The sequence below is a fragment of the Crinia signifera genome, chromosome 12 (assembly GCF_055691185.1).
Source record: "Crinia signifera chromosome 12, ASM5569118v1, whole genome shotgun sequence".
NCBI lineage: Eukaryota > Metazoa > Chordata > Amphibia > Anura > Myobatrachidae > Crinia > Crinia signifera.
In genome coordinates, this window is record NC_139228.1 from 52,352,763 (window position 1) to 52,377,109 (window position 24,347).

Consider the following 24,347-nt stretch of genomic DNA (forward strand, 5'->3'; position numbering starts at 1 on the left):
CCATGCCTGGTAGTGGTCACCTTGTGGCATGGTGCTGGTCCCACTGTTGCCATGGCCTGGTGCCTGTCCGGTCTCCTGAGCACACAATGCATAGTGAATATTATTTTTTTCCCCTAATAATAAAAACACATTTCATGTAATAAAAATCTGGGTGTGTGGTTGGAAGTGGGCCACAGAGATATCAGTATACCCGGGCCCCAAGATTTCTGTTGACGGCCTTGCTGCCTGTTGCCGTGGGCTTGTGCCCGGGATTTGGGAATGATAGAGAAGCAGAAGCTGGGAGCATGGAGACGATCCCGGGTCCGGCCGCCAGGGGGAGTCTCCTGAGCATCCGACGCCTTTCCGCCGGTCCCGGCACAGCAGGAAGCAGAGAGCCGGTAACCAGGAGACGCAGCAGCCATGCGGCCCCCTCCGTCCTGCGGCCCCGGAGAGCGCCCGGACCCCCGCAGCCCGAGCGCCGGGGAGCGCAGCGGTGAGTGTGTGCTGTGTATATACAGTGTGGGTTGTGTGTATACAGTGTGTGTTGTGTGTATATATATATATATATATATATATATATATATGTGTGTGTATATATATATATATATATATATATATATATATATGCAGTCTGTGTGTGTGTTTATATACAGTGTTTGTGCTATACATATATATGTATGTGTCCTGATGACAGCACTCTAGCAGCCCAGAAATGTTGGTCTCCTTAGTGATTTTCCATCACTACGGAGACCTGGAGGGCAGCACTTTGTGTATGTATGTATGTATGTATGTATGTATGTATGTATGTATGTATGTGTGTGTGTCCAAACACTATTGTCAGTATGCAGTGGCACCCAGCCAGCAACGTCAGAGCATGGACACCCCCCCAGGGCTAGGGGGTTGCATAAGCTGCCTCACCTCTTCATTGCACCGTGTCCCCTCGCCACAGGTTCCTGTTCCCAATTGGTGCCACGTAAACAGTCGGCGGTCCGATAGATACACGCGGTGCTCCCACACGTTACACGCAGGGTTCATAGCCACTTTCACCCGCACCCCCTTATTCAATTCATCTACAGCACAGCTTCCCAAACTCACTCCTCAGGGGACTAAGTAAAAACCGGACCCGGATAAGACACCGGAACGCCGGACCAGACATCAAACTCTGCATTCCGGAGCTTATAGTGTCTGGTCCGAGGGGTGTCCCATGCGGGGGGTGTCTTGTCCGGGGGGGATGCCTGTGATTGCTCACACCAGGGACATGGGGAACGGGAGATTACAGCCTCCCCGTGTGGTCTGGACCGTTCCAGTTTTTATTACACCCCCGGACCATGCAGTGAGGCTGTATTCTCCCCCCTCTCCTCTCCCAGGTGAAAGGTGCGAGAGCAGCCTCATCAGATGGAGCACCCCCGGACAGGACACCCCCGGACCGGATACTACAAGCTCCGGAATGCAGAGTTTGATGTCCAGTCCGGCATTCCGGTGTCTTATCCGATTCCGGATTTTACCCATACCCCTCCTCAGGGAGAACTAGCAGGCCATGTTTTCCAGATCACCTGTGGTTGTGCCCCTGCTGAGTGATTTGTGTGGGTTCCCGTGGACTGAATTTGGTAACCACGGACCTGTGTCATCATATCACCAATGTCCTATCAGAACTACCTGTATTAAATATGAAACCACAGAAGAGTTGCTACTGTTTATTATAGCATGCCATTAGCGTTACACGTATCTGTATGTATGGGGCTCAGGGGTGCGCAGTGCCCACACTTTACTGACCCCAGAGCCTGACCTGAATGAAATCAGCATCTGTTTGTGTGTCTGGAATGTGTACATGTCTGCAGGCGTGTGCATGTTCGTGTCATGTTCAGGGCATGGAAGTTGCCATAGATCTGGTATTAGCGTGTAACCAAAGGTGCACATGAGGACGGATGCGGATCTCGACCTGTATGAAGAAGTGACCGTGCCCTCTCATATGAGGCTGCCCCCTATACATCCCCTTGCAAGAGCTATCACGATCCCTATCTGCACCTGCCCCAGCAGGTATAATCTCATATTGCAGTACATTCCTGGGTGCTAATCTTGCACTAATATTGTTATTGATAAACCGGCGCCTAAAACACACCCCAATTTTCAGGAGCGTTATTTCCTGCTTGGGCATGCCAGCTTTCAGTAGTAACAGCTGTTCCCGCAAAGCGCGGAGAGAGATAAAGTTCCAACCAATCGGTAGTGTTACGAGGTGTGTATGAGAAGTTATAATTGGGTGCTGATTGGCGTGCACTTTATCTCTCTCCAATCTTTGATAAGTCTCCCTCAAAGCACCCAAATTAAAAACCATTCAGTCCTTTCGGTTTCATCCGTGTTCTTCTGTTGCCGGACGTACGACCAGGACACGTCCTCTGGATCTGCTTGGCCGCTGTGTAGAGAAGGGTAAAATAAAGTCTTGGGCAGAGTATAATCCGTACAGGGCTGTGGAGGGAGGTGTTGCGGTGAGGACAGATGGGGATTTCATGGTGAATCAGGGCCGTGTATGGAAGATTAGCTGCTTACTCATTGTGTGTACTCTGACAGGTTGTGTCTGACACCCTCCTGCACAGTTCTGCACCACACATAGCCGCCTTTATTATTTATATCGGTAACTCGAGCCGCTGTCAGGGCACCATGCGCCAGCATGCTGGGATACAGCAGGAGAACTGGGAACTGCTGGAATATTTGGTAATCAAGAATTTATGGGGGTAATACGAGATGGAGCAATGTGGCAATGGATGCCTGCGCTGTATCCGGCTATGCACATTGCGGTTTAAGGCAGGAAAACCGTGTTTGATGTGTGACCATTGCGGTATTACTCTGCCCTCATTGCTCTGATTCCAGATCCCCCCCCCCCCCACATCCGGAGTCCTAAATTATTCCAACACCAAGGACAGCGTAGGAGACTTATTCAGTGGTAATCCATTGATTGGCACGGACAGCCCCTCCTGTGGCCCCCAGCTCCAATGGGCCCCCAGTGTTCTACTGCTGCAGAAGTCAGAGTTGAGTGTGATCGAATCTGGTGCATCCACGTTATAGCAGTGGGGGTGCGCAGGAAATCCTGACTCACCGCAAGGTTGTTATTAATAAGTGGTATGTAAGTGTGCATTAGTGATCATCAATTGTTAATTACTGTTGCGGTCACGTGTGGTCCTGGTGACGGGCATCCCTGCTGTCCGAGTGGCGTTTTGTGACACGTGATGTAAATACACTCAGTGTGGCTCTGCAGACAGGACAGGCCAACATATGTGTCTCCAGCTGTGAAACTACAAGTTCCAGCATTTCCTGCCACCGTTTTAGCTAAGGTAATAAAATAACTATGCTGGGAATTTGTAGTTTCACAACAGTTGGTCAGGTCCCAGCTAGGAAATAAAGGTTGTAAGAGCTTATCTATAATGTCCCATGTCACCAACTTGGCTTACTGAAGGTAAACCTATAATTATATGTTTATTCTGTATATAAAGGTTTCTCCAGGTGGAAATGCTGCTGATAAATCCATCACATATCTCACACATCTTCCTCTTGTTTCAGTGTCCCGGGCTCTGTCCATCCCCCGGTGCGGCGTATCAAGTCCATTTAAAGGACATTTAAGTGTTAAGAGCAATGGTAAGTGATCACAAAGCGTCTGAATCTGATTGTACCTACTCCCTGCGGTACTTGTTTCCTAGCACGGCGCCCCCGATTTTGATCAAAGTGCATCTCATCGCATCGCATGCAAAATAGTGGCATGCGATGTGCTTCGATTTTTTATTGTACAAGCACCCTGATGGGTGCTTACAATGTTAAATGCACCCCCATTGTAAACGCCACCCCCACTATCAATGCCAACCCGAAGCGTGGCGAGCCCAATAGTGGCGGCGGTACGCGTCCTCCGACCTTTTCATACTCCCACTATCCACGTCGCCGTGGAGTTGATTTTAGATAGTGTGGCGAGCCACCGAGCCCGAAGCGTGGCGAGCGGACACGGATTACTTTACATGTATTCCGCGTCCCCTCGCGGGGCTCGCTGCGCTCGCCACACTATATAAAATCAACTCGACGTGGATAGTGGGGGTATGAAAAGGTCAGACGCGTACCGCCGCCCCTCGTGGTCTCGCTGCGCCGTGCTAGGAAACAAGTACCCTCCCTGCTGCTCCACGTCTCCCCCAGTCACTCACAGACCACACTTAATGAGACCAGAAAGTCACAATGATCACATTAGAAGCCTTTAGTTATTGTGATGGGTTCTTAGTATCTTATTTTTGGATTTGCAGCTATTTTACATTTTCTTCACTAGTAACAGCCATCACTTTTACTAAGCGGTGATGCACCCGCCATCTTTGAAAACCCATGCAGTTCCTCTTCCCTGCCTGGGGTGTCACTGTCTGCTGTAGTGCTTCTAGCACAGTGTGGTCTCTATAAAAGCACTGATATGCAAACCAGACCTGTGCTAGAATCACCACAGCATACAGCGTCACCCCAGGCAGGGTGCTAGAATGAACACTATAATAGATGCCCCCCCCCCCTTCTGATTCTGTCCTGATGCACCCTGCCCCCCTGAACGCCAGCCCACACCCTTCTCATGGACATGTCATTCTTTGCTGGTGTCCTCAGAACACATTCTCGTTACCCTGCCGCTAACGACTGCCACTTCCCACCTACTAATTTCCTCCAAATTATTTGCCTTTTCTGGAATGTAATTACATCGCCTGTATGTGTAGCCATGGAAGCTGTGCCCTGATTGGCTCTTTAGGTTGAATGCAATAAAGAAGGAGGGACCTGCTCATGCAGGTGCTGGAGCCCATCAGAGCATGGGGTATGAATGACGGCAGCGACCGCTCCTGATGGAAATGGATCTTCACCCCCAACCACTGTCTTCATTGGTGCTCTCTAACTTCTCCAGCTCTCCCTTCACCCTCTTTGACCTCCATCTACTTTTCATTAGTCTCATCTACTCCCCATGCCCAAAACCACTGTCTCCAGCATCAATCTCATGACCCAATGACTAGTCCTTACTTTATTTTCCCCTCCCTGCCACAACCAGACGGCCCACTTCTACAACCTCACCCTCCCCTCCTCTCTGAACTCTGCTGCCCCATCTCTATTCTGCCATTGCAAACCCTAGCACACCTGACTGACCCAGTCCTGCTAAAATGATTGCGCCACACTGACAAAGTCTGGAGGAAATCTCGCTCTCTTCCCACAGCTCCACTCTCTCCCTTCCTAAGGAATCCTTTTTCCAGTCAATCTCCTCTCAGTCCTCCAATCCCCATTGCCTCTTTTTTACTATGTTCACTCATGTTATCTCCTTGCAGAGTGTATTTAACGAGCTACGTTTTTATCTTGTAGCCTTTTACATCGGACCCAACAGCCGGCTGAGCGACCAGTATCGGATCCGAGACAACATGCGTGTTCATTACAATAAGATCCTCACTGCTAAAGGTACAGACTCACGCTTGTTGAAAAGTGGGGGCAGGAGGCCTGGGCCTGCAATGGGATTAGTGTTGTTATAGTTGCAGGAAGGATCATGGAGTGTTTACTTACTCCAAGCCTATCACTCGTTCCCTGATTGCCCTGGACATAAGAGACTTCCCAGCTCGCTGCCTGTAACGTCTTTCTGTATGTGCCGGGCAGGAATGTGGGTGTTACACTACGGGAAATGTTACAGGAGGGATATTGTGGAAAGCCAGGGGGTCCATAGTCTGGGGTATGTTGTATTCTCATAGTGTAGGATGGGCATGAGGACCTGGCATTGGTGTAGGATAGGCATGTGTACCACACATCAGTGTAGTATAGGCATGAGGACCTGGCATTGGTGTAGGATAGGCATGTGTACTGCTCATCAGTGTAGTATAGGCATGAGGAACTGGCATTGGTGTAGGATGGGAATGAGGGCCAGGCATCGGTGTAGGATAGGGCGTGAGGACCGGGCATCGGTGTAGGATAGGGCGTGAGGACCGGGCATCGGTGTAGGATAGGGCGTGAGGACCGGGCATCAGTGTAGGATAGGGCGTGAGGACCGGGCATCGGTGTAGGATAGGGCGTGAGGACCTGTCATCGGTGTAGGATAGGGATAAGGACCTGCTATCGGTGTAGGATAGGGCGTGAGGACCGGTCATCGGTGTAGGATAGGGCGTGAGGACCGGTCATCGGTGTAGGATAGGGCGTGAGGACCGGTCATCGGTGTAGGATAGGGCGTGAGGACCGGTCATCGGTGTAGGATAGGGCGTGAGGACCGGTCATCGATGTAGGATAGGGCGTGAGGACCGGTCATCGGTGTAGGATAGGGCGTGAGGACCGGTCATCGGTGTAGGATAGGGCGTGAGGACCGGTCATCGGTGTAGGATAGGGCGTGAGGACCGGTCATCGGTGTAGGATAGGGCGTGAGGACCGGTCATCGGTGTAGGATAGGGCGTGAGGACCGGTCATCGGTGTAGGATAGGGATAAGGACCTGCTATCGGTGTAGGATAGGGCGTGAGGACCGGGCATCGGTGTAGGATAGGGCGTGAGGACCGGGCATCGGTGTAGGATAGGGATAAGGACCTGGCATCGGTGTAGGATAGGCATAAGGACCTGCTATCGGTGTAGGATAGGCATAAGGACCTGCTATCGGTGTAGGATAGGCATAAGGACCTGGCATCAGTTCTGCTATTTGCTACATGTATTATTATGGCTTCCATCTCCGTTCGTACAGAACGTTCCCAGAATTCGTGCGTCATTCCATAGAGATCAGATTGTCTTTTTCTTCTCCCTGAGGAACAGACTCAGATGTGCCCACAAATAACACTGATTCTTCCAATTATCTCCTTTCCACTGATATTATAACATAGGAGCGTACTGTACTCCCATAATGCAGATGGGTTTTATACTAGCATAGGATCGTACTCCCATAGTACAGTTGGGTATTATGCTAACATAGGAGGGTACTCCCATAATGCAATGGGGTATTATATTAACATAGGAGCATACTCCCATAATGGAATCGGGGTATACTCACATAAGAGCGTACTTCCATAGTCGAGAGGGCTGTTGACTAATAGGAGCGTACTCCCATAATGCAGTGGGGTATTATACTAAAATAGGAGCTTACTCCCATAATGCAGTGGGATATTATACTAAAATAGGAGCGTACTCCCGTAATGCAGCGGGGTATTTTACTAAAATAGGAGTGTTGTAAGATTTGCTTTTTCAATCAAAATTATACTAAAATAGGAGCGTACTCCCATAATGCAGTGGGATATACTCACATAGCAGTGTACTCCCATAATGCAGTGGGGTATTATACTATAATAGGAGTGTACTCCCAATATGCAATGGGATATACTCACATAGGAGCATTCTCCCATAATACGGTGGGGTATTTACGAACAATGGAGTGAACTCCCATAGTACGGTGGGGTATATACAGTGCTATTTTTGTAGGAAAATAGGTTCAGGAACTGTGGGCGGGGGCAGAAAAATGGGCGGTGATGTGGGAGGAGCTACAAAAGGGGCGGGCATTACAGTAAGAGAAAAAGAAAAACATATAATTCCTCCCAACAGTGGCAGTAACATAACAATCCCCAGCAGGAAAGTGGAGAATATGCGCGCGCCTAAGGCGCGTGCCCAAAAAACAGGGCTGTAGTCTCACTGCAAGGGGCACAGCATTGCAGGAAAAGACTACTGTATACCGCGGTTTTGCAACCTGCACGCAGAGAATTGGCCCATTATACATATGCCACACACCGTAACGCTTATTATACATATGCCACACACAGAGATTCCTATTATACATATGCCCCACACGTGATGCTCCATTATACATATGCCACACACTGTGATGCCCATTATACATATGCCACACACTGTGATGCCCATTATACATATGCCACACACTGTGATGCCCATTATACATATGCCACACACTGTGATGGCCATTATACATATGTCACACACTGTGATGGCCATTCTACATATGTCACACACTGTGATGGCCATTCTACATATGTCACACACTGTGATGGCCATTATACATATGTCACACACTGTGATGGCCATTATACATATGTCACACACTGTGATGCCCATTATACATATGCCACACACTGTGATGCCCATTATACATATGCCCCACACAGAGATGCCCATTATACATATGCCCCACACAGAGATGCCCATTATACATATGCCCCACACCGTGACGCTTATTATACATATGCCACACACAGAGATGCCCATTATACATATGCCCCACACCGTGACGCTTATTATACATATGCCACACACAGAGATTCCTATTATACATATGCCCCACACGTGATGCTCCATTATACATATGCCACACACAGAGATTCCTATTATACATATGTCACACACTGTGATGGCCATTCTACATATGCCCCACACGTGATGCTCCATTATACATATGCCCCACACAGAGATGCCCATTATACATATGTCGCACACTGTGATGGCCATTATACATATGCCCCACACTGTGATGGCCATTATACATATGCCACACACTGTGATGCCCATTATACATATGCCACACACTGTGATGGCCATTATACATATGTCACACACTGTGATGGCCATTATACATATGTCACACACTGTGATGGCCATTATACATATGTCACACACTGTGATGGCCATTATACATATGCCACACACTGTGATGGCCATTATACATATGTCACACACTGTGATGGCCATTATACATATGCCACACACTGTGATGGCCATTATACATATGTCACACACTGTGATGGCCATTATACATATGTCACACACTGTGATGGCCATTCTACATATGTCACACACTGTGATGGCCATTCTACATATGTCACACACTGTGATGGCCATTATACATATGTCACACACTGTGATGGCCATTATACATATGCCACACACTGTGATGGCCATTATACATATGTCACACACTGTGATGCCCATTATACATATGCCACACACTGTGATGCCCATTATACATATGCCCCACACAGAGATGCCCATTATACATATGCCCTACACAGAGATGCCAATTATACATATGCCCCACACCGTGACGCTTATTATACATATGCCACACACAGAGATGCCCATTATACATATGCCCCACACCGTGACGCTTATTATACATATGCCACACACTGTGATGCCCATTATACATATGCCACACACTGTGATGGCCATTATACATATGTCACACACTGTGATGCCCATTATACATATGCCCCACACAGAGATGCCCATTCTACATATGTCACACACTGTGATGGCCATTCTACATATGTCACACACTGTGATGCCCATTATACATATGCCCCACACAGAGATGCCCATTCTACATATGTCACACACTGTGATGGCCATTCTACATATGTCACACACTGTGATGGCCATTCTACATATGTCACACACTGTGATGGCCATTCTACATATGTCACACACTGTGATGGCCATTCTACATATGTCACACACTGTGATGGCCATTCTACATATGTCACACACTGTGATGGCCATTCTACATATGTCACACACTGTGATGGCCATTCTACATATGTCACACACTGTGATGGCCATTCTACATATGTCACACACTGTGATGGCCATTCTACATATGTCACACACTGTGATGGCCATTCTACATATGTCACACACTGTGATGGCCATTATACATATGCCCCACACAGAGATGCCCATTATACATATGCCCCACACAGAGATGCCCATTATACATATGCCCCACACAGAGATGCCCATTATACATATGCCCCACACAGAGATGCCCATTATACATATGCCCCACACCATGAAATAATCCCAGTGGTAGAGCTGTAATTACACGCCATCCCTGAACCCCACCACGTTGCCCCCCACAGTAAGGCTTCTAATAAATTATAAATTACCTGCTTGTTGCCAAGGGGGTTAATGTCAGTTGCCAAGGGGTTAATATGCATTGCCAGGGGTTATTGCTTGTTGTCAAGAGGAGTTAATGTCCATTGCCAGTGGTTCTTGCTCGTTGCCAAGGGGGGTTAATGTCTGTTGCCAGGGGTTATTGCTCGTTGCCAAGGGGGGTTAATGTCCGTTGCCAGGGGTTCTTGCTCATTGCCAAGGGGTTAATGTCCATTGCCAGGGGTTCTTGCTCATTGCCAAGGGGTTAATATGCATTGCCAGGGGTTATGGTTGTTGCCAACGGGTTTATATTTGTTCCCAGCGGTTATTACTCATTGCCAAGGGGGGTTAATGTTCGTTGCCAGGGGTTCTTGCTTGTTGCCAGGGGGGGGGGGGGGGGGTGTTAATGTCCATTGCCAGGGGTTCTTGCTCATTCATTGCCAAGGGGTTAGTATGTGTTGCCAAGGGGTTAATATTTTTTGCCAGGGGTTAATGCTCGTTGCCAAGGGGGGTTATTTTCCATTGCCAGGGGTTCCAGCTCGTTGCCAAGGGGTTAATAGGTGCCCAACCCCCGTCAGCTTCTGCTGCTGCCCCTGCCTTACCCTGCCTTCCCCTGTGCACAGAGAGACAGACGCTAGAAGTAATTTTTCACATCCAGCGTCTCTGACAGGGAGCACAGCCCGGCAGCGTTACCAGGAAGTGCAGAGCTGTGCTACCTGTCAGACGCTAGAGGTGAACTATGACTTCTAGCGTCTGTCTCTCTGTGTGCAGGGGAAGGAAGGCAAGGGCAGCCGCAGCTGACGGGCGGGTGGCCGGATACATGGGCGGGTGGTCGGGCGGGCGGACACTGACAGGGAGCAGGGAGCGGGCAGGCGATGCCGGGCGGCCTGGAGCAGGTTCCGGAACGCCGTTCCTGATGACATCATTTTTAATTTGAGCTTCAGGAACGGCGTTCCGGGCCGTTCCGGCTGAAAAATAGCCCTGGGTATATACTAACATTAATAATGTAGTTCTAACAGGCTAACATGACAAATGGGCTGTTGGGCGGTGCCTCCAGAGGACATGAACCAGAAAGTGGGTCTGTCTCGTGTCCACTGCATAGATCAGTACGGGAGTTATGTGCTGTTCACCAGCTGTTATCTCTGTCTCTTCTAGCTGCTGTCGACTGTTCGGTTCCAAAGAGCATGACCAAGAGTATTAAATGTACGTATGTATGCCACACGCACCATCACGTGCAGACACATAATAATGTACATATATGTCACATGCACCATCAGGTACAGCACATAATGTTTTTGATGTCACTGGCTCCTAGTCACTAGATGGGTTGCACTCTCCGCAATGTCACTGGCTCCTAGTGACTGGATAGGCTGCCCTCTCAGTGATGTCACCGGTTGCTAGTGACTGAGTAGGCTACGCTGTCAGTTATGTCACTGACTCCTAGTGACTGGATAGGCTGGACTCTGTGATGTCACTTGCTCCTAGTGACTGGGAAGGCTGCACTCTCAGTGATGTCCCTAGCTCCTAGGGACTGAATAGGCTGCGCTCTCAGTGATGTCACTGGCTCCTAGTCACTGGAGAAGCCGCGCCATCAGTGATGTCACTGGCTCCTAGTGACTGGATAGGCTGCGCTCTCAGTGATGTCACTGACTCCTAGTGACAGCGTATGCTGCATTCTCACAAAGTGGAAGACAAAGTTACTTTTCCAATATCAGGAGTAGTCAGTGCCGGGATTCAAAAGCTGTTTGCAATCACATCTTGTGTCCGGGTTGCGATCAGTGCTGTAATCCCTCCTTTTCATAGAAAGGATAAACTGAAATGACAGGGGAAAAAAATCTTTATAATTTGGTTGATCCTATAACAAACAATGTTTCATTGTATCTGCACTGATGCCAAGCACCCAAATTTCCTCTTGCTTATAATATAGATATATCGGGCACTCTTGGTGGTGGAATGCATGCATAGGTCCATCCTCTGACTTCTCTGTAGTGTGGAATGTTCACATCGCCAACGTTCCTAACTGTGTCATAACGGTGCTGTAACTCCAATCATGCTGCAAGTGACTGGTAACACCCCACCCTGTTCTGCAATCTAAATAAATCCTAATGTCCATTTATTTAGTAAGTCCCAAAAGCTGGTGACCTTTGATTTGACACCAACGTCCTACACCTGCTTGGTAATGTCTGCGGTCCATCCCAATGCACCCAATGCTCTGCTGATATATAAGCACCGAGCCATTCTGACATGCAAATCTGCACACAGCCTGCTTATTAAATGTATCATTATAATGCCTGAAACCTGTTATTGGGGGGCTTTATGGTAGACGTTCCACATCTGCCTGCTGTATTATTTCCCACAGTCCGTGTCCCTGTCCCCTCTGTTCTACTCCGAAATGTCTACACGTCCAGCTCCTAAGGACTGGTAATTAGGAAGTTGTGTAACAATCAAGTCCCCGTGTTCTGCTAACGGCCCCGGTGTTTTCCCCAGACAGCGACCAGCAGAGAAGGGAGAAGATGAACAGAGAGGTGGCCCGGTTGGAGAAGGAGTCTTTACATTATGGGTCCTTCTCACGCCCTTATTCTAGAGCAATTGGAGAAGACTCCATAGCGCATGGAAAGGTGAGAAGGTCACAGTATAATACTTGGTGGAGTTTGTGCTGCTAGAACCATTCTCTCCAGGTTCTGTAGTAATAGACACTTCTGATGGAACGGCACCATCGTAATTTGGCAGTTTCCATGGCACCTTTCCTTCTGGAACAGGAGCTGAGGCTGTGCCCACCTAAATGTGTGGAAGGGTCTCTTCTGCCAGCCCACAGAGCCCGGGACACAGTACATGATGCCGGTGTATGATGTGTTCTCAGCCATAGGCCCTTATTCAGATCTGATCGCAGTACAAATTTGTTCTCAAAAAGGGCAAAACCTTGTGCACTGCAGGTGGGGCAGATGTAACGTGCATAGATAGTTAGATTTGTGTGAGTTATTTTGTTTCTGTGCAGGGTAAATACTGGCTGCATTATTTTTACACTGCAATTTAGATTTCAGTGTCAACACACCCCATCCAAATTTAACTCTCTCTGCACATGTTACATCTGCCCCTCCTGCAGTGCACATGGTTTTGCCTATTTTGCACTGCGATCGGATCTGAATAAGGGCCATCGTGTGCAAGAACATGCAGTGCTTTATGTTGTGGTATCTGACTTCACGTATACAGGGGGGGGGGGTGGGGGTTAGACAGTGCGCGGTTATGCAGTGGTGTTAGAAGCACACAAACATCTGCCATGTAGAGGAACCGCTTAGCCTCTGTGTTTGTAGCCTCGGATAATGGAGACTGCGATCCATCACTGACACGTTATATATGTATATATAAATGACTTCTGCAGGGTAGGACTGACGTTCTACTTTGCAGCTTTACAGGGAGCAAAGAAATTAAATAGTATGGGGAGGCGGGGTTTACACTGCAGAGAGGGGGGTTAGGTTTAGGCTTAGGCTTGTCAATAGGTCACCCCAAAAGGTCTACATACAATAGTGTGACAGGGTTAAAATGTCGACACGAAAAAGGTAGACACCTGAAACGATTGCTGTGCTCGGCACACTGTTATATTCTCCCTCTGCCAACATGGATGGTAATGTAAGAACAAGCGGGTTTAAAAAAAAAAAAAAAGGTACTTATGTATTAGCAGGGCGCCCATTACGTAGTTTGCGTAGTGGTGTATTGAGAATACCAATACACCACTATGCTGGCTACGTAAACTATGTAACTTACGCAAAGGGGCGTGGAGCTAATTTTAGAAAGTGTGGCGAACCACCGAGCCCGAAGTGTGGTGAGGGAACAAGGGGCTCGCTGCGCTCGACACGCTTCGGGCTCAGTGGCTCGCTGCACTCGCCACACTTATTAAAATTAACTCCATGCCCGCGTGGACACTGGGGGTATGTCGTGGATAGTGGGGATATGATTGTGTTAGTGGGTGTTGTGTGTGTGTGGTGTGCATTATACTTCCCATCCACGATGTCCCTGGCGCCTCCGGCACTCGGCTTCCCGCATCGCAGCAGCAACGTACGCTAATAGCGTAGTGCCGCTGGGGGAGCAGGGAAACCATGTGATGCTCCCCCAGCGGTGACTACGCTAATAGCGTACATTACTGCACCGACATATGTATGTTCCCCCTCCGCCAGGCCGCCGCTGAATCCCTGATGCCCGTCCCGGATGCAGTAAGTGAAGCCCCTCCGCTCGGCCGCCGCTAAATCCCCCTCCGCCCAGCCCCTGCTGAATCTTTGCCGCCCGTCACCTATTAGCCAGGCGCCCGCCAATGGCTACGCTGACAACGTAGCTGGGCGCCCGGCTAATACATAGGTACCAAAAATAAAAAAATTTAAACTCATGTTGACCTTGTCAGGTGCCTACCTTTTTCATGTCATAATTTTCACCCTGTGGACCTATTGTAGGTTGACCTTTTGGGGTAGACCTATTGACTGTCTATTAAGACACTGTAGTTCTAATCAACCATAACCAATTTGTAACACCTTCAATATATGTCCATGTCAGTTCCGAGTTATTGCACTAGGGGGCGCTGTATTAGCAGCAATGCTTTTTAGGGCAGGGAATCACACGCTACTTGCAGCAACTACATATACACCCGTGCTAGCAATTAATATTGCTGTGAAAACAGCACAAAACAATAGGGCGCAGATGGCCGATAAAAGAGTAATTTTTCTGTGTTACTCAAGTTGGCAACTAAGTTATTTATATTTTCCCTATTTCCAAGGAATCCCACTGAGTTGTGAGATTGGAGGCTAATTTACTAAGGCGTAAGAATAGAATGATGCGTCGGTCCCGGCCCAGCCGTTGGGGCGAGCACATTGTCAGCCTTTAATACTCGAGCAGCAGGGGGGGGGGGGGGGGGGGGCTAATATTCAGTCTGTCAGAATATATCATGTTTCCGTGGCAACCTGCTACAAGGGCATCTATTTTAGAGATGATCCCGGTCTTTCCATTGTGTAAGAACTGCAAAAAAAGAGACTTGTGGTCTGGGCACCGTGCAATTATCCAATCTGAGCTATTTCTGTGTTTTACGGTTTCGCGAAATGGGAATTTGATGTTTTTACTAATTCTCAGAGTCCTAATTATTTCTCGCTAACAGAACACGGGGGGGGGGGGTTAATTTGGGATGGGCTGCACCCTACAAGCTGCCAGAGCTATTCCTCGCTGTAGCGGGCACATTTGTCTCCTGCACTATACCACAAACACAACTGTGGTCCGCAAAATGAGAGCCCCCCATAGGTGTTTTCTGCTTGTTGCCATATTTCTTGCAGTCACTGACTCGTTGTAAATAGTTAATAGTACAAATTATTTTTCTACAATTGTAAATGTAATTATGCAAATAATGTAATTTCTGCTTAATTGTATAGTGATCAGGCTTGATAAATAGACCCCTTATGCTCCGCACACACTGGGCAGTATTTGTAGCAATTCTGCTGGATCAGAATGACAAAATGTGAAATATCGTCCAGTGTGTATGCACAATGTACTGCCGATGCGTACTTCCGCATGTCAACAGTGACATCCCCCGTCTTCTGTACATGCAGGGCACTAGTGAGAGCCAAGACCCCCAATCCCTGCCTCCTCCGTCGCTTGTCGCAATTGGCATCGGCAATTGTGAATACACTTGTCTATGCATCCACAACTGCAACAAGATGTCGCTTGCTATACGTATCATCTAATGCAGTGGTTCCCAAAATTGTGTGCCGTTGCTCGCTGGGGTGCCTTGAGACACTTGCAAGGGTGCTACGGGTTGGTGGTCCAGGACCAATTAAAATTATTTATGGTTAATTATTTATGGGCAAAACCAGTGCTGGTGGCTGCCAATCATAAAATGTGTACAAACAGAAGCAAATCCTGGGCCTTATTCTAGTTCACTCTTTCTGACAAAATCCTTCTTAGATGGACAAAACCATGTGCACTGCAGGTGGGGCAGATGTTATTTGTGCAGAGTGAATTGGATTTGGGTGAAGTTTTACTTCAAAGTGAGATCTATATTGCAGTGTAAAAATAAAGCAGCCAGTATTTACCCTGCACAGAAACAAAATAACTCACCCAAATCTAATTCTCTCTGCACATTTTACATCTGCCCCCCTGCAGTGCACATGGTTTTGTCCATCTAAGAAGGATTTTGTCAGAAAGAGTGAACTAGAAGAAGGCCCAGGATTTGCTTCTGTTTGTACACATTTTATGATTGGCAGCCACCAGCACTGGTTTTGCCCATAAATAATTAACCATAAATAATTTGAATTGGTCCTGGACCAGAACTAGAATAAGGCCCCCTGCCCTTTACCACATAACTGACCCTAAGAATCACATTTAAACCCAATCTACTTGATGTTATATTTATTCTGCTTTTTTGGGGGGCCTAGGGGTGCCCTGAAAAAAATTCTGATACTCTAGGGTGCCGTGATTCAAAAAAGATTGGGAACCCCTGGTCTAATGTTAATGTTAAGTCTGGGTCCGTATAACCATACTGGTTCAGTACATAATCTCCCATCTCTTACATCCATCTAGTGATCCAGGTTGTGTCCTCTGGAAATTTCAGGTATAACTTCATGTTCACCAGCTAAGATATACATACACTGTCATTTCTGTAATCCCCACACCGCCTCCTGCTACAGTTGTCGGCTTACAGTGTTTTGCAGCCTGTTCCTCCGGTAACTCCTGCAGAGCGATTTGTGTGAAGAGAAATCTGAGCGGCCAAATGCTTTTCCTATTTCTGTGGAACACAATAAGCAGAAGCGATTTGTAGGATGAGGACGGAGTGTACATTGTGGGCATAGAATTTGCAGTAATTTATTTCCACGCTCGGTCACTTTCCTCCGCGTTCTTCTTGGTGTCGTCTGCTGGAACTGGAGGATTTTCTGTAAACCCGTTTTTATTTTATTTTTTTAGAAATCACCGGTGTTGTACAGATGGGTATGGATAATAGGGTTGACATAGACAAACGGTCAACACAAGTAAACGGTTGACGGACACCAGAAAAGATCTTCATGTTTTTTTTTTGGTGTGTCAATTTGTACATTTGAGCATGCGGAACAATTAGTATATGTTACTCCTGCGATCGGTAGCTTTACCGTTTCCAATTGTTGTTCACGTGGATGGTAAAATATGAAAAAATGAAACAAATAATCATGAAAAACCCCGGTTGACGTTTTCATGTCGAAAACTGCCACGTCGACCTTTTGCTTGTCAACATTTTGTTTGTCGACCTTGTGCACGTTGACCCTATTTTGTTGACCTATCATCCAGTTTCCGTACAGATGACCAATTTTTTTTAGACCATGTACTAGACAATGCTAAGGTTACCTGAGTGCTGCGCATCTCATACTGCTTGTGATGTTTGTATTACAGGAAGCTTATGATGGGTACAGTAATAACGCACGCCAGTCCCCGTATTCAGACCGCAGAGCCGTATCTTCTGCACTGTCCTACATCTCCTCTCCGAGTCCCTTGCGTTCTCCAGAGCGAACCGCTGAGCCGCGCAGCAGGAAGTTAACGTTCTCCAGAATGTCTGCTAGAATGCGCAGCGGCCTCTCCGACTCTCCGGGATGGAGCAGCAGCGCCTCGTGCCAGTTCCGGGACAGCCTCAAGAAAACCTACAGCGGGGACCTGTTGGAGAAACACGCACATTACTTCTCCAGCAGGCAGCAGCCCCACACCCCACGCACCCTGAGGACGCGGGCCAAGTCGGTCATTGCTCAGTGCCGCTACTACACGCCGCCCAGGAGGAAGAGGAGAGAGAATATGGCGGAGGCCGAATCCCAGGCTGATATCAGTTGGTAACGAATATTTCTGAAGGGATATTTAGGAATTAGTGTTGTGTCACATTCTTAATTATGTTCTGTGTACTGTGCTCCGTCTCAGTGCTGTAAATGGCCGTTAAGAGTATGCAGACAATTTTTGTTTGTCTTTTGAAAATCGTTTATTACTTATTATCTGTACCAGTCCTCTGTGAGTTTACCTTACCCACACACCACGTGGCCTGTGTCCTCTACTACCCTCATTATACCCTTCAGCCTCCCACACGGCCACAGATGGAACTCAGTCTAGCTTAAAGCAGAAAATGAGATCCGGGCCAACTAGCCACAAAGCAGTGAGGAGCCGTAGGGAGGCCAAATGCTTTTTGTCCATCACTGACATAAATCCCCATTGCAATCCTGTATAACACATCCTACCTTCTGCATTATGTTCTGTGGGCCTCATTCATGTTGGTGAGTAAAGCAACTTTGTGTCTGGAACACACCATGTTTGCTGTGCAAGATAAATACTTGCATGTAGCTGCATGTAGGAAGCTTTAATCTTACACTGCAATTTAGATTTCAGTTTGAACGTATCCCACTCAAATCTAACTCTCTGCACATGTTACATCTGCCACCCTGCAGCGCAGTATGGTGTTGCCTAGTTGTTTGCTTTTTACGTTCCTTACGCACATGAATTGGGCCGTATATTCATTGTACTCTACCACCCATCTGACATGGTCATTTCACCTACAGCTCTCAGGAGTTTGGTCAAGCACAAGAGGAACAGCTCGCACCAGACAGAGAACAGGTAACAGAAGACAAAGCTTTCCCTGCAGACCCAGTAGGTGGCGCTATTCAGTGGTTATGTACTGCTTACTAGCACTAATTCTACACCAATTTCACAACAAAACTGAGACTAGTTTATGGTGCTATTCTTCCCAGTATCTGATACTAGGTTACTGTGCTATACTTCCCAGTATCTGAGACTAGGTTACAGTGTTATACATCCCGGTATCTGAGACTAGGTTACGGTGTTATACTTACCGGGATCTGAGAATAGATTACGTTGCTATACTTCCCGGCATCTGAGTCTAGGTTAAGTTGTTCTACTATACAGTATCTGATACTAGGTTACGGTTTTATGCCTCCTGGTATCTGAGACTAGGTTACGGTTTTATACATCCCGCTATCTGAGACTAGGTTACGGTGTTATACATCCCGGTATCTGATACTAGGTTACGGTGTTATTCTTCACGGTACCTGATACTAGGTTACGGTGCTATACTTCCCGGTATCTGATACTAGGTTACAGTGTTATTCTTCCTGGTACCTGATACTAGGTTACGGTGCTATACTTCCCGGTATCTGAGACTATGTTACGATGTTATACTTCCCGATATCTGAGACTAGGTTACGGTGTTCTACTTCCCGATACCCGAGACTAGGTTACGCTGCTATACTTCCTGGTATCAGAGAATAGGTTTCAGTGCTATACTTCCTGGGATCTGAGAATGGATTACGGTGTTATACTTCCCGGCATATGAGACTAGGTTACGTTGTTATACTTCCCGGCATCTGAGACTAGGTTACGTTGTTATAGTTCTCGGGATCTGAGACTAGGTTACGCTGCTTATACTTCCCTGAAGCTGAGGTTAGGTTACAGTGCTATACTTCCTGGTATCTGAGAATAGGTTATGATGCTATACTTTCCAGCATCTGAGTCTAGGTTACAGTGTTATACTTTTCAGCATCTGAGACATAGTTACATAGTAGTTAAGGCTGAAAAAAGACTTGCGTCCATCTAGGTTAACCTTGGTTTATTAGCTTAACCCTTGTTTTATGTAGTGAATACTGATATTTTAGACAGATTGTTATTTTTAATTGTATCCCTGGATTTTTTTAGCCAATAAATGTTTTTCTAACCTTATTTTAAACGTATTTATTGTTCACCAGGCAGAGAGTTCCATAGTTTGACTGCCCTGACCATAAAATATTTTTCCTTCTAAGAGAAGAAATCTTTTTTCTTCTATTCTGAACTCGTGTCCTAGAGTCCTTCCTTGTAGTAAAAAGAGCGCTTGACAGTTCCATAAATTGGCCCCTGATATATTTGTACATGTTAAGCATGTCCCCCTTAAACGTCTCTTCTAGCGTAAATAATCCCACTTTGCTCAATCTGTCCTTGTAGCTTAAATTCTCCATTCCCTTTATTAGCTTTGTTACTCTTCTTTGGATTTTTTTCCAGTTCTATGGTGTCCTTTTTATAGTGCGGGCCCAGAATTTTACTCCATATTCAAGATGTGGTCTAACCAAGGCTTTGTACAGTGGCATAATTACTTTTGAGTCTCTAGTTTCCATGCCCCTTTCAATACGTGCTAGTATCCTGTTGGCCTTGTTTGTTGCTATAGGACATTGAGCACTACACCCCAGTTTGTTATCTATTTGGACTCCTAGATCTTTTTCAAGTTCTGAATTACCCAATGCCTCTATCTAGACTAGGCTACTAGTGACTGGATAGGCTGCGCTCTTAGTGATGTCACAGTTTTCTGCTACAGGATAGGCTGCACTCTCAGTAGCTCCTAGTGACTGGATAGGTTGCACTTTCAGTGGCTCCTAGTGACTGGATAGGCTGCACTCTCAGTAGCTCCTAGTGACTGGATAGGTTGCACTCTGATGTTACTGTTTCCTAGTGACTATATAGACTGCACTCTCAGCTATGTCACTGTATTCTACTACTGGATAGGCTGCACTCTCAGTAGCTCCTAGTGACTGGATAGGCTGCAATTTCTGCAATGTCACTGATTCCTAGTGACTGCTGGATAGGTTGCACTCTGGTGTCACTGGTTCCTACTGACTATATAGATTGCACTCTCAGTGATGTCACTGGCTCCTAGTGGCTGGATAGGCTGTGCTCTCAGTGATACCACTGTTTTTTCTACAGGATAGGCTGCACTCTCAGTGGCTCCTAGTGACTGGGTAGGCTGCGCTGTCAGCGATGTCACTGGCTCCTAGTGACTATATAGATTGCACTCTCAGTGATGTCACTGGCTCCTAGTGACTATATAGATTGCACTCTCAGTGATGTCACTGGCTCCTAGTGGCTGGATAGGTTGGTCTCTCAGTGATGAGTTATGTTCTGTGTACTGATCTGCAGGTTCCTGCATCCTCACTGAGTTACATATCTGTCTCAATGCTGTAAATGGCCGTTTAGTGTATGCAGACTCTTCCCCTTCCCCCCAACACACACACACAGTATGTGGGGACAGGTGATAGCTAACCAGCATGGAATAGATAAGGCCTTCATTTTGCTGTGAACTGCCTGGCGCCCTAGGCTGCAGCCTAATCAGCCTATTGGTTAATCTGGCACTGTCGCTAACCCATTTGTCATCCCACGATGTAGGATGAACACACCGCGAATCTGAGTGAAGAAGAGAAAATCGATCACCAGGTCTCTGAGAAGGAAAATGAGCGTCGGCAGCGTCGGCTTTCCAGGTACAGTATATGTCTTATCTCTGTGCATGGTTTCACTATGGGGCTTATCATAGCATGGTGCAGAGAGCAGTGATGTGCTGTTACCCATAGCAACTGTCTGGTATGTGTAGGATAATATCCCCGGGGACAGGTAAGGGGCAGTAACCTTACATAACCCCTGGGATTGCGGGTCTGTGCGCCACTGCACCTTACCTGTCCCCAGAATGGCGAGTCTCTACCATCCTGAAAACAGCCAGCAGTCACACTGGCGCTGATGTGCCACAGAAACGCCTCTGGCGGATGAAAGCACTTGTCTGTAAATCCTTGTGTCCGTCCTTGCAGGGAGGAAGAGCTGGCTTATCTGAACTTTGTGGTTACTGTGACCAATGAGATCCTGACCCTCGGTCTGTTCTCCGATAGGTGAGTTGCGGCTGGATGATGTGGGGGTGGGGGGGCTGCACAGGTCTCTGGTCACGCATGTAATTAATATACTCTGCCATTTAGAGTCCTGGAGCGAGTATTTGAGCGACATCTCCAAGAAAACAAGCATCATTTAGATGTGGTAAGAAACCCCTAAATATGTATCCTAAGCTACTACAGAGACAGTCATTCCTCAGAGACTCCTAACAAAGCATATTTTCCAGATATCCTCAACATCCTAGTGAAATAATTAGCAGTACCTGTAGTTTTTTATTTTTTACCTCAGCCAGTAATGAGTACACCTGCGCACCAGCTGGGAGATCAGCAACATATGCACTGTATCAACTGAGTTGTATGATCACCAAGGAATCCACCATGAGACTTTAGAGCAGGGCTGGCCAAACTGGTCCCACAGCTTATGTCTTCCAGGCCCCCTAGCTGGTGCATAGGTGCAGTCATTCCTAACTGTCACATATCCCAGGCCCCCGTAGCTGGTGCACAGGTTCAGTCATTCCTAATTGTCACATATCCCAGGCCCCCTAGCTGGTGCATAGGTGCAGTCATTCCTGTCACATTTCCTAGGTCCCTATAGCTGGTGCACAGGTTCAGTCATTCCTAACTGTCACATATCACAGGCCCCCTAGCTGGTGCATAGGTGCAGTCATTCCTGTCACATTTCCCAGGCCCCTATAGCTGGTGCACAGGTTCAGTCATTCCTAACTGTCACATATCACAGGCCCCTATAGCTGGTGGGCACAGGTGCAGTCATTACTTTGGTCACATTCTCAAACATTCATTCCTAACCGACATATTCTACATATCACAGGTGGCCAGGAAACATAGACTGTTGGTGGAGCAGTTTGGCCATCACTGGTGCAGCATTACCCCTAAATTATTTACATAAACATGCATACACCAAAAAACTAGATACGTTAAGTCATTGGTCAGAATGACAACTGCTTAATGTCGACAGTACATGTCAGCATGTCAATCCACAATGTCCATTTATATTTAACCTGTTGGCATCTAACCCTAACTTGTAACGCTGATGACAATGTTTTGACTATGCCAATGTCATATGCTCAAATATTTTGTGCTTTTCATTCCGTATTTGTATAGGGCAAAATGCGCCAACTACTGGACATTCTCAAAGCAGACTTGAACTGCAAGGATGAGAGCAACCTTCAGTCTTTCACAGACCATCTCCCAGACACCAGGGAACATCTCACCGTTCCACTTGCTCATCAGGATGTGGTTAGAAATGGAGGTTCTAGGTCACAGGACAACTTTTCCCAGCATAGTATAGACTACAGCCAACGGCTGCGGGCCGACTTACAAATATACCTAGATGACACAGACTCTGAATCCCACCTCATTGATGATCTCCTTAGCTTAGACAAAATCAAAGCTGACCATGAGCCAGGAGATGATCATCTGATGTCTAGAAAAGGACATATTCCACAGAATGAGGTCTTAGCTGGACGAGATGACCGAGACTCTCAGTCTCCCGATGGTCTCCTGTCTTGTATGGATGGCCGAGAATCTGACCTTCTCCAGGAGAGCCACCATGGATTTCAAGATGACCGAGGAGGTAGTGACCACGAATTGCAGGATTATCGAGGAGAGAGTGACCATGGATTACCGAGTGATGGTCTCCTTGTGTCAGAGAGATCTTCTGATGAAGACCATCATCTTCTGGAAAACTCTGATGTAGACCCAACCGGCAGTCACTCAGACAGGTCTCATACTTCGCCTGACTTGCCAAAGAGCAGCCACCACTCGAACGCTGATCAACTGAAAAATCTTGAAGACCTGGAACAAAGCTTTTCTGAGATGGTCCATGTGTCCGGCGGAAACTACGGCTCTGATCCGGGAGATGCGGCAGAGGGATTATGAGACTATCTGTGATCAGAGTGACATAGAGGGCAGCTGTGTAATAAAATAGCCAGCGACCTGCTGCTTACGTGCACTGTATGTGTGCGATACGGGTAATGACATACTGTAGGGCTGCCATGACTATCCCCCCCCCCCCCCCCCAAATACTTGTGTTATAGGAGCGATAGCCACCAGAGCATTGATCAGGGCTGTATAAGCCAGCAATTGTCATTGTATGTCTATATATAAAGAGCTGAATGCTATTTCATCACTACAACATCTACATACAAAGTCAAAGCTGCAGGTGCACAAATCAAACTCCCAATTTAATGAATATTGCAATAAAATTTTGCATTTTTAGCGAGGTTCTTCGCTTATTTATGGCCATAAGTAACGGCTTGCCCACCGCGTCCAGGTGACCTCATTAGTCGGGCAAGTCCCTAACATTTTGGGGGGTACAAATCTAGGGCACAGGGCTCCCCAAAACGATGCAGCCGAGTGACCCCAGGTCAACACAAGACTGAAAGAAATATATGGTGAAAAAAAGTGAGGAAAGGTTAGTGAGAGAGGCTGCTAAAAATAGCAGGGGTAAGTAAGTGAGAGGTGAGAAATGATAGATAAAGTAGTGAGAGGTAAAGTAGTGAGGTGAAGGTGAGAAATGAATTACATTGAAATAAAACACAATAGGGATGAAAGTGAATATGAAAATAAGTGTTCATTTGTGTTGCTCCTGAGGCCAAACTGCCACATCAGTCCAGGGGGGCCCACAACCCAGAAATGCACCCCCCCCCCCCCCCCATCTGATAATCCATTGTACATTTGTGCAGGTCTCACCTAAGAAATGTCAGGAACCTAATTAAAACCAATATATAGGACAGGTGGGCGTGGGTGCTACCACCATTCAGAAGGGGTCTCTGGCCTTCTATTGTGTATGTGAATACACG

General features: G+C 47.2%; 1 protein-coding gene across 1 annotated transcript; it reads left to right on the forward strand.

Annotated features, from left to right (window-relative positions):
- The first annotated feature begins 227 nt into the window (after positions 1-227).
- Positions 228-23,763, forward strand: SPATA7 (spermatogenesis associated 7). Its single transcript, XM_083167685.1, has 11 exons — positions 228-472; positions 3,532-3,606; positions 5,329-5,421; positions 11,015-11,062; positions 12,347-12,477; positions 17,252-17,679; positions 18,394-18,448; positions 21,038-21,129; positions 21,451-21,528; positions 21,613-21,670; positions 22,648-23,763. Exons 1-11 carry the CDS (start codon positions 400-402, stop codon positions 23,422-23,424), a joined length of 1,908 nt encoding a protein of 635 aa, XP_083023811.1. The 5' UTR covers positions 228-399; the 3' UTR covers positions 23,425-23,763.
- The last annotated feature ends 584 nt before the right edge of the window (positions 23,764-24,347 follow it).

Bases quoted from the DNA above. Each gene is read 5' to 3' on its own strand.
- SPATA7 (XM_083167685.1), top strand. From the start codon at position 400: ATGCGGCCCCCTCCGTCCTGCGGCCCCGGAGAGCGCCCGGACCCCCGC. The intron at 5,422-11,014 runs GTACAGACTCAC...TGTCTCTTCTAG, and splicing joins TAAGATCCTCACTGCTAAAG to CTGCTGTCGACTGTTCGGTT. The intron at 18,449-21,037 runs GTAACAGAAGAC...CCCACGATGTAG, and splicing joins TCGCACCAGACAGAGAACAG to GATGAACACACCGCGAATCT.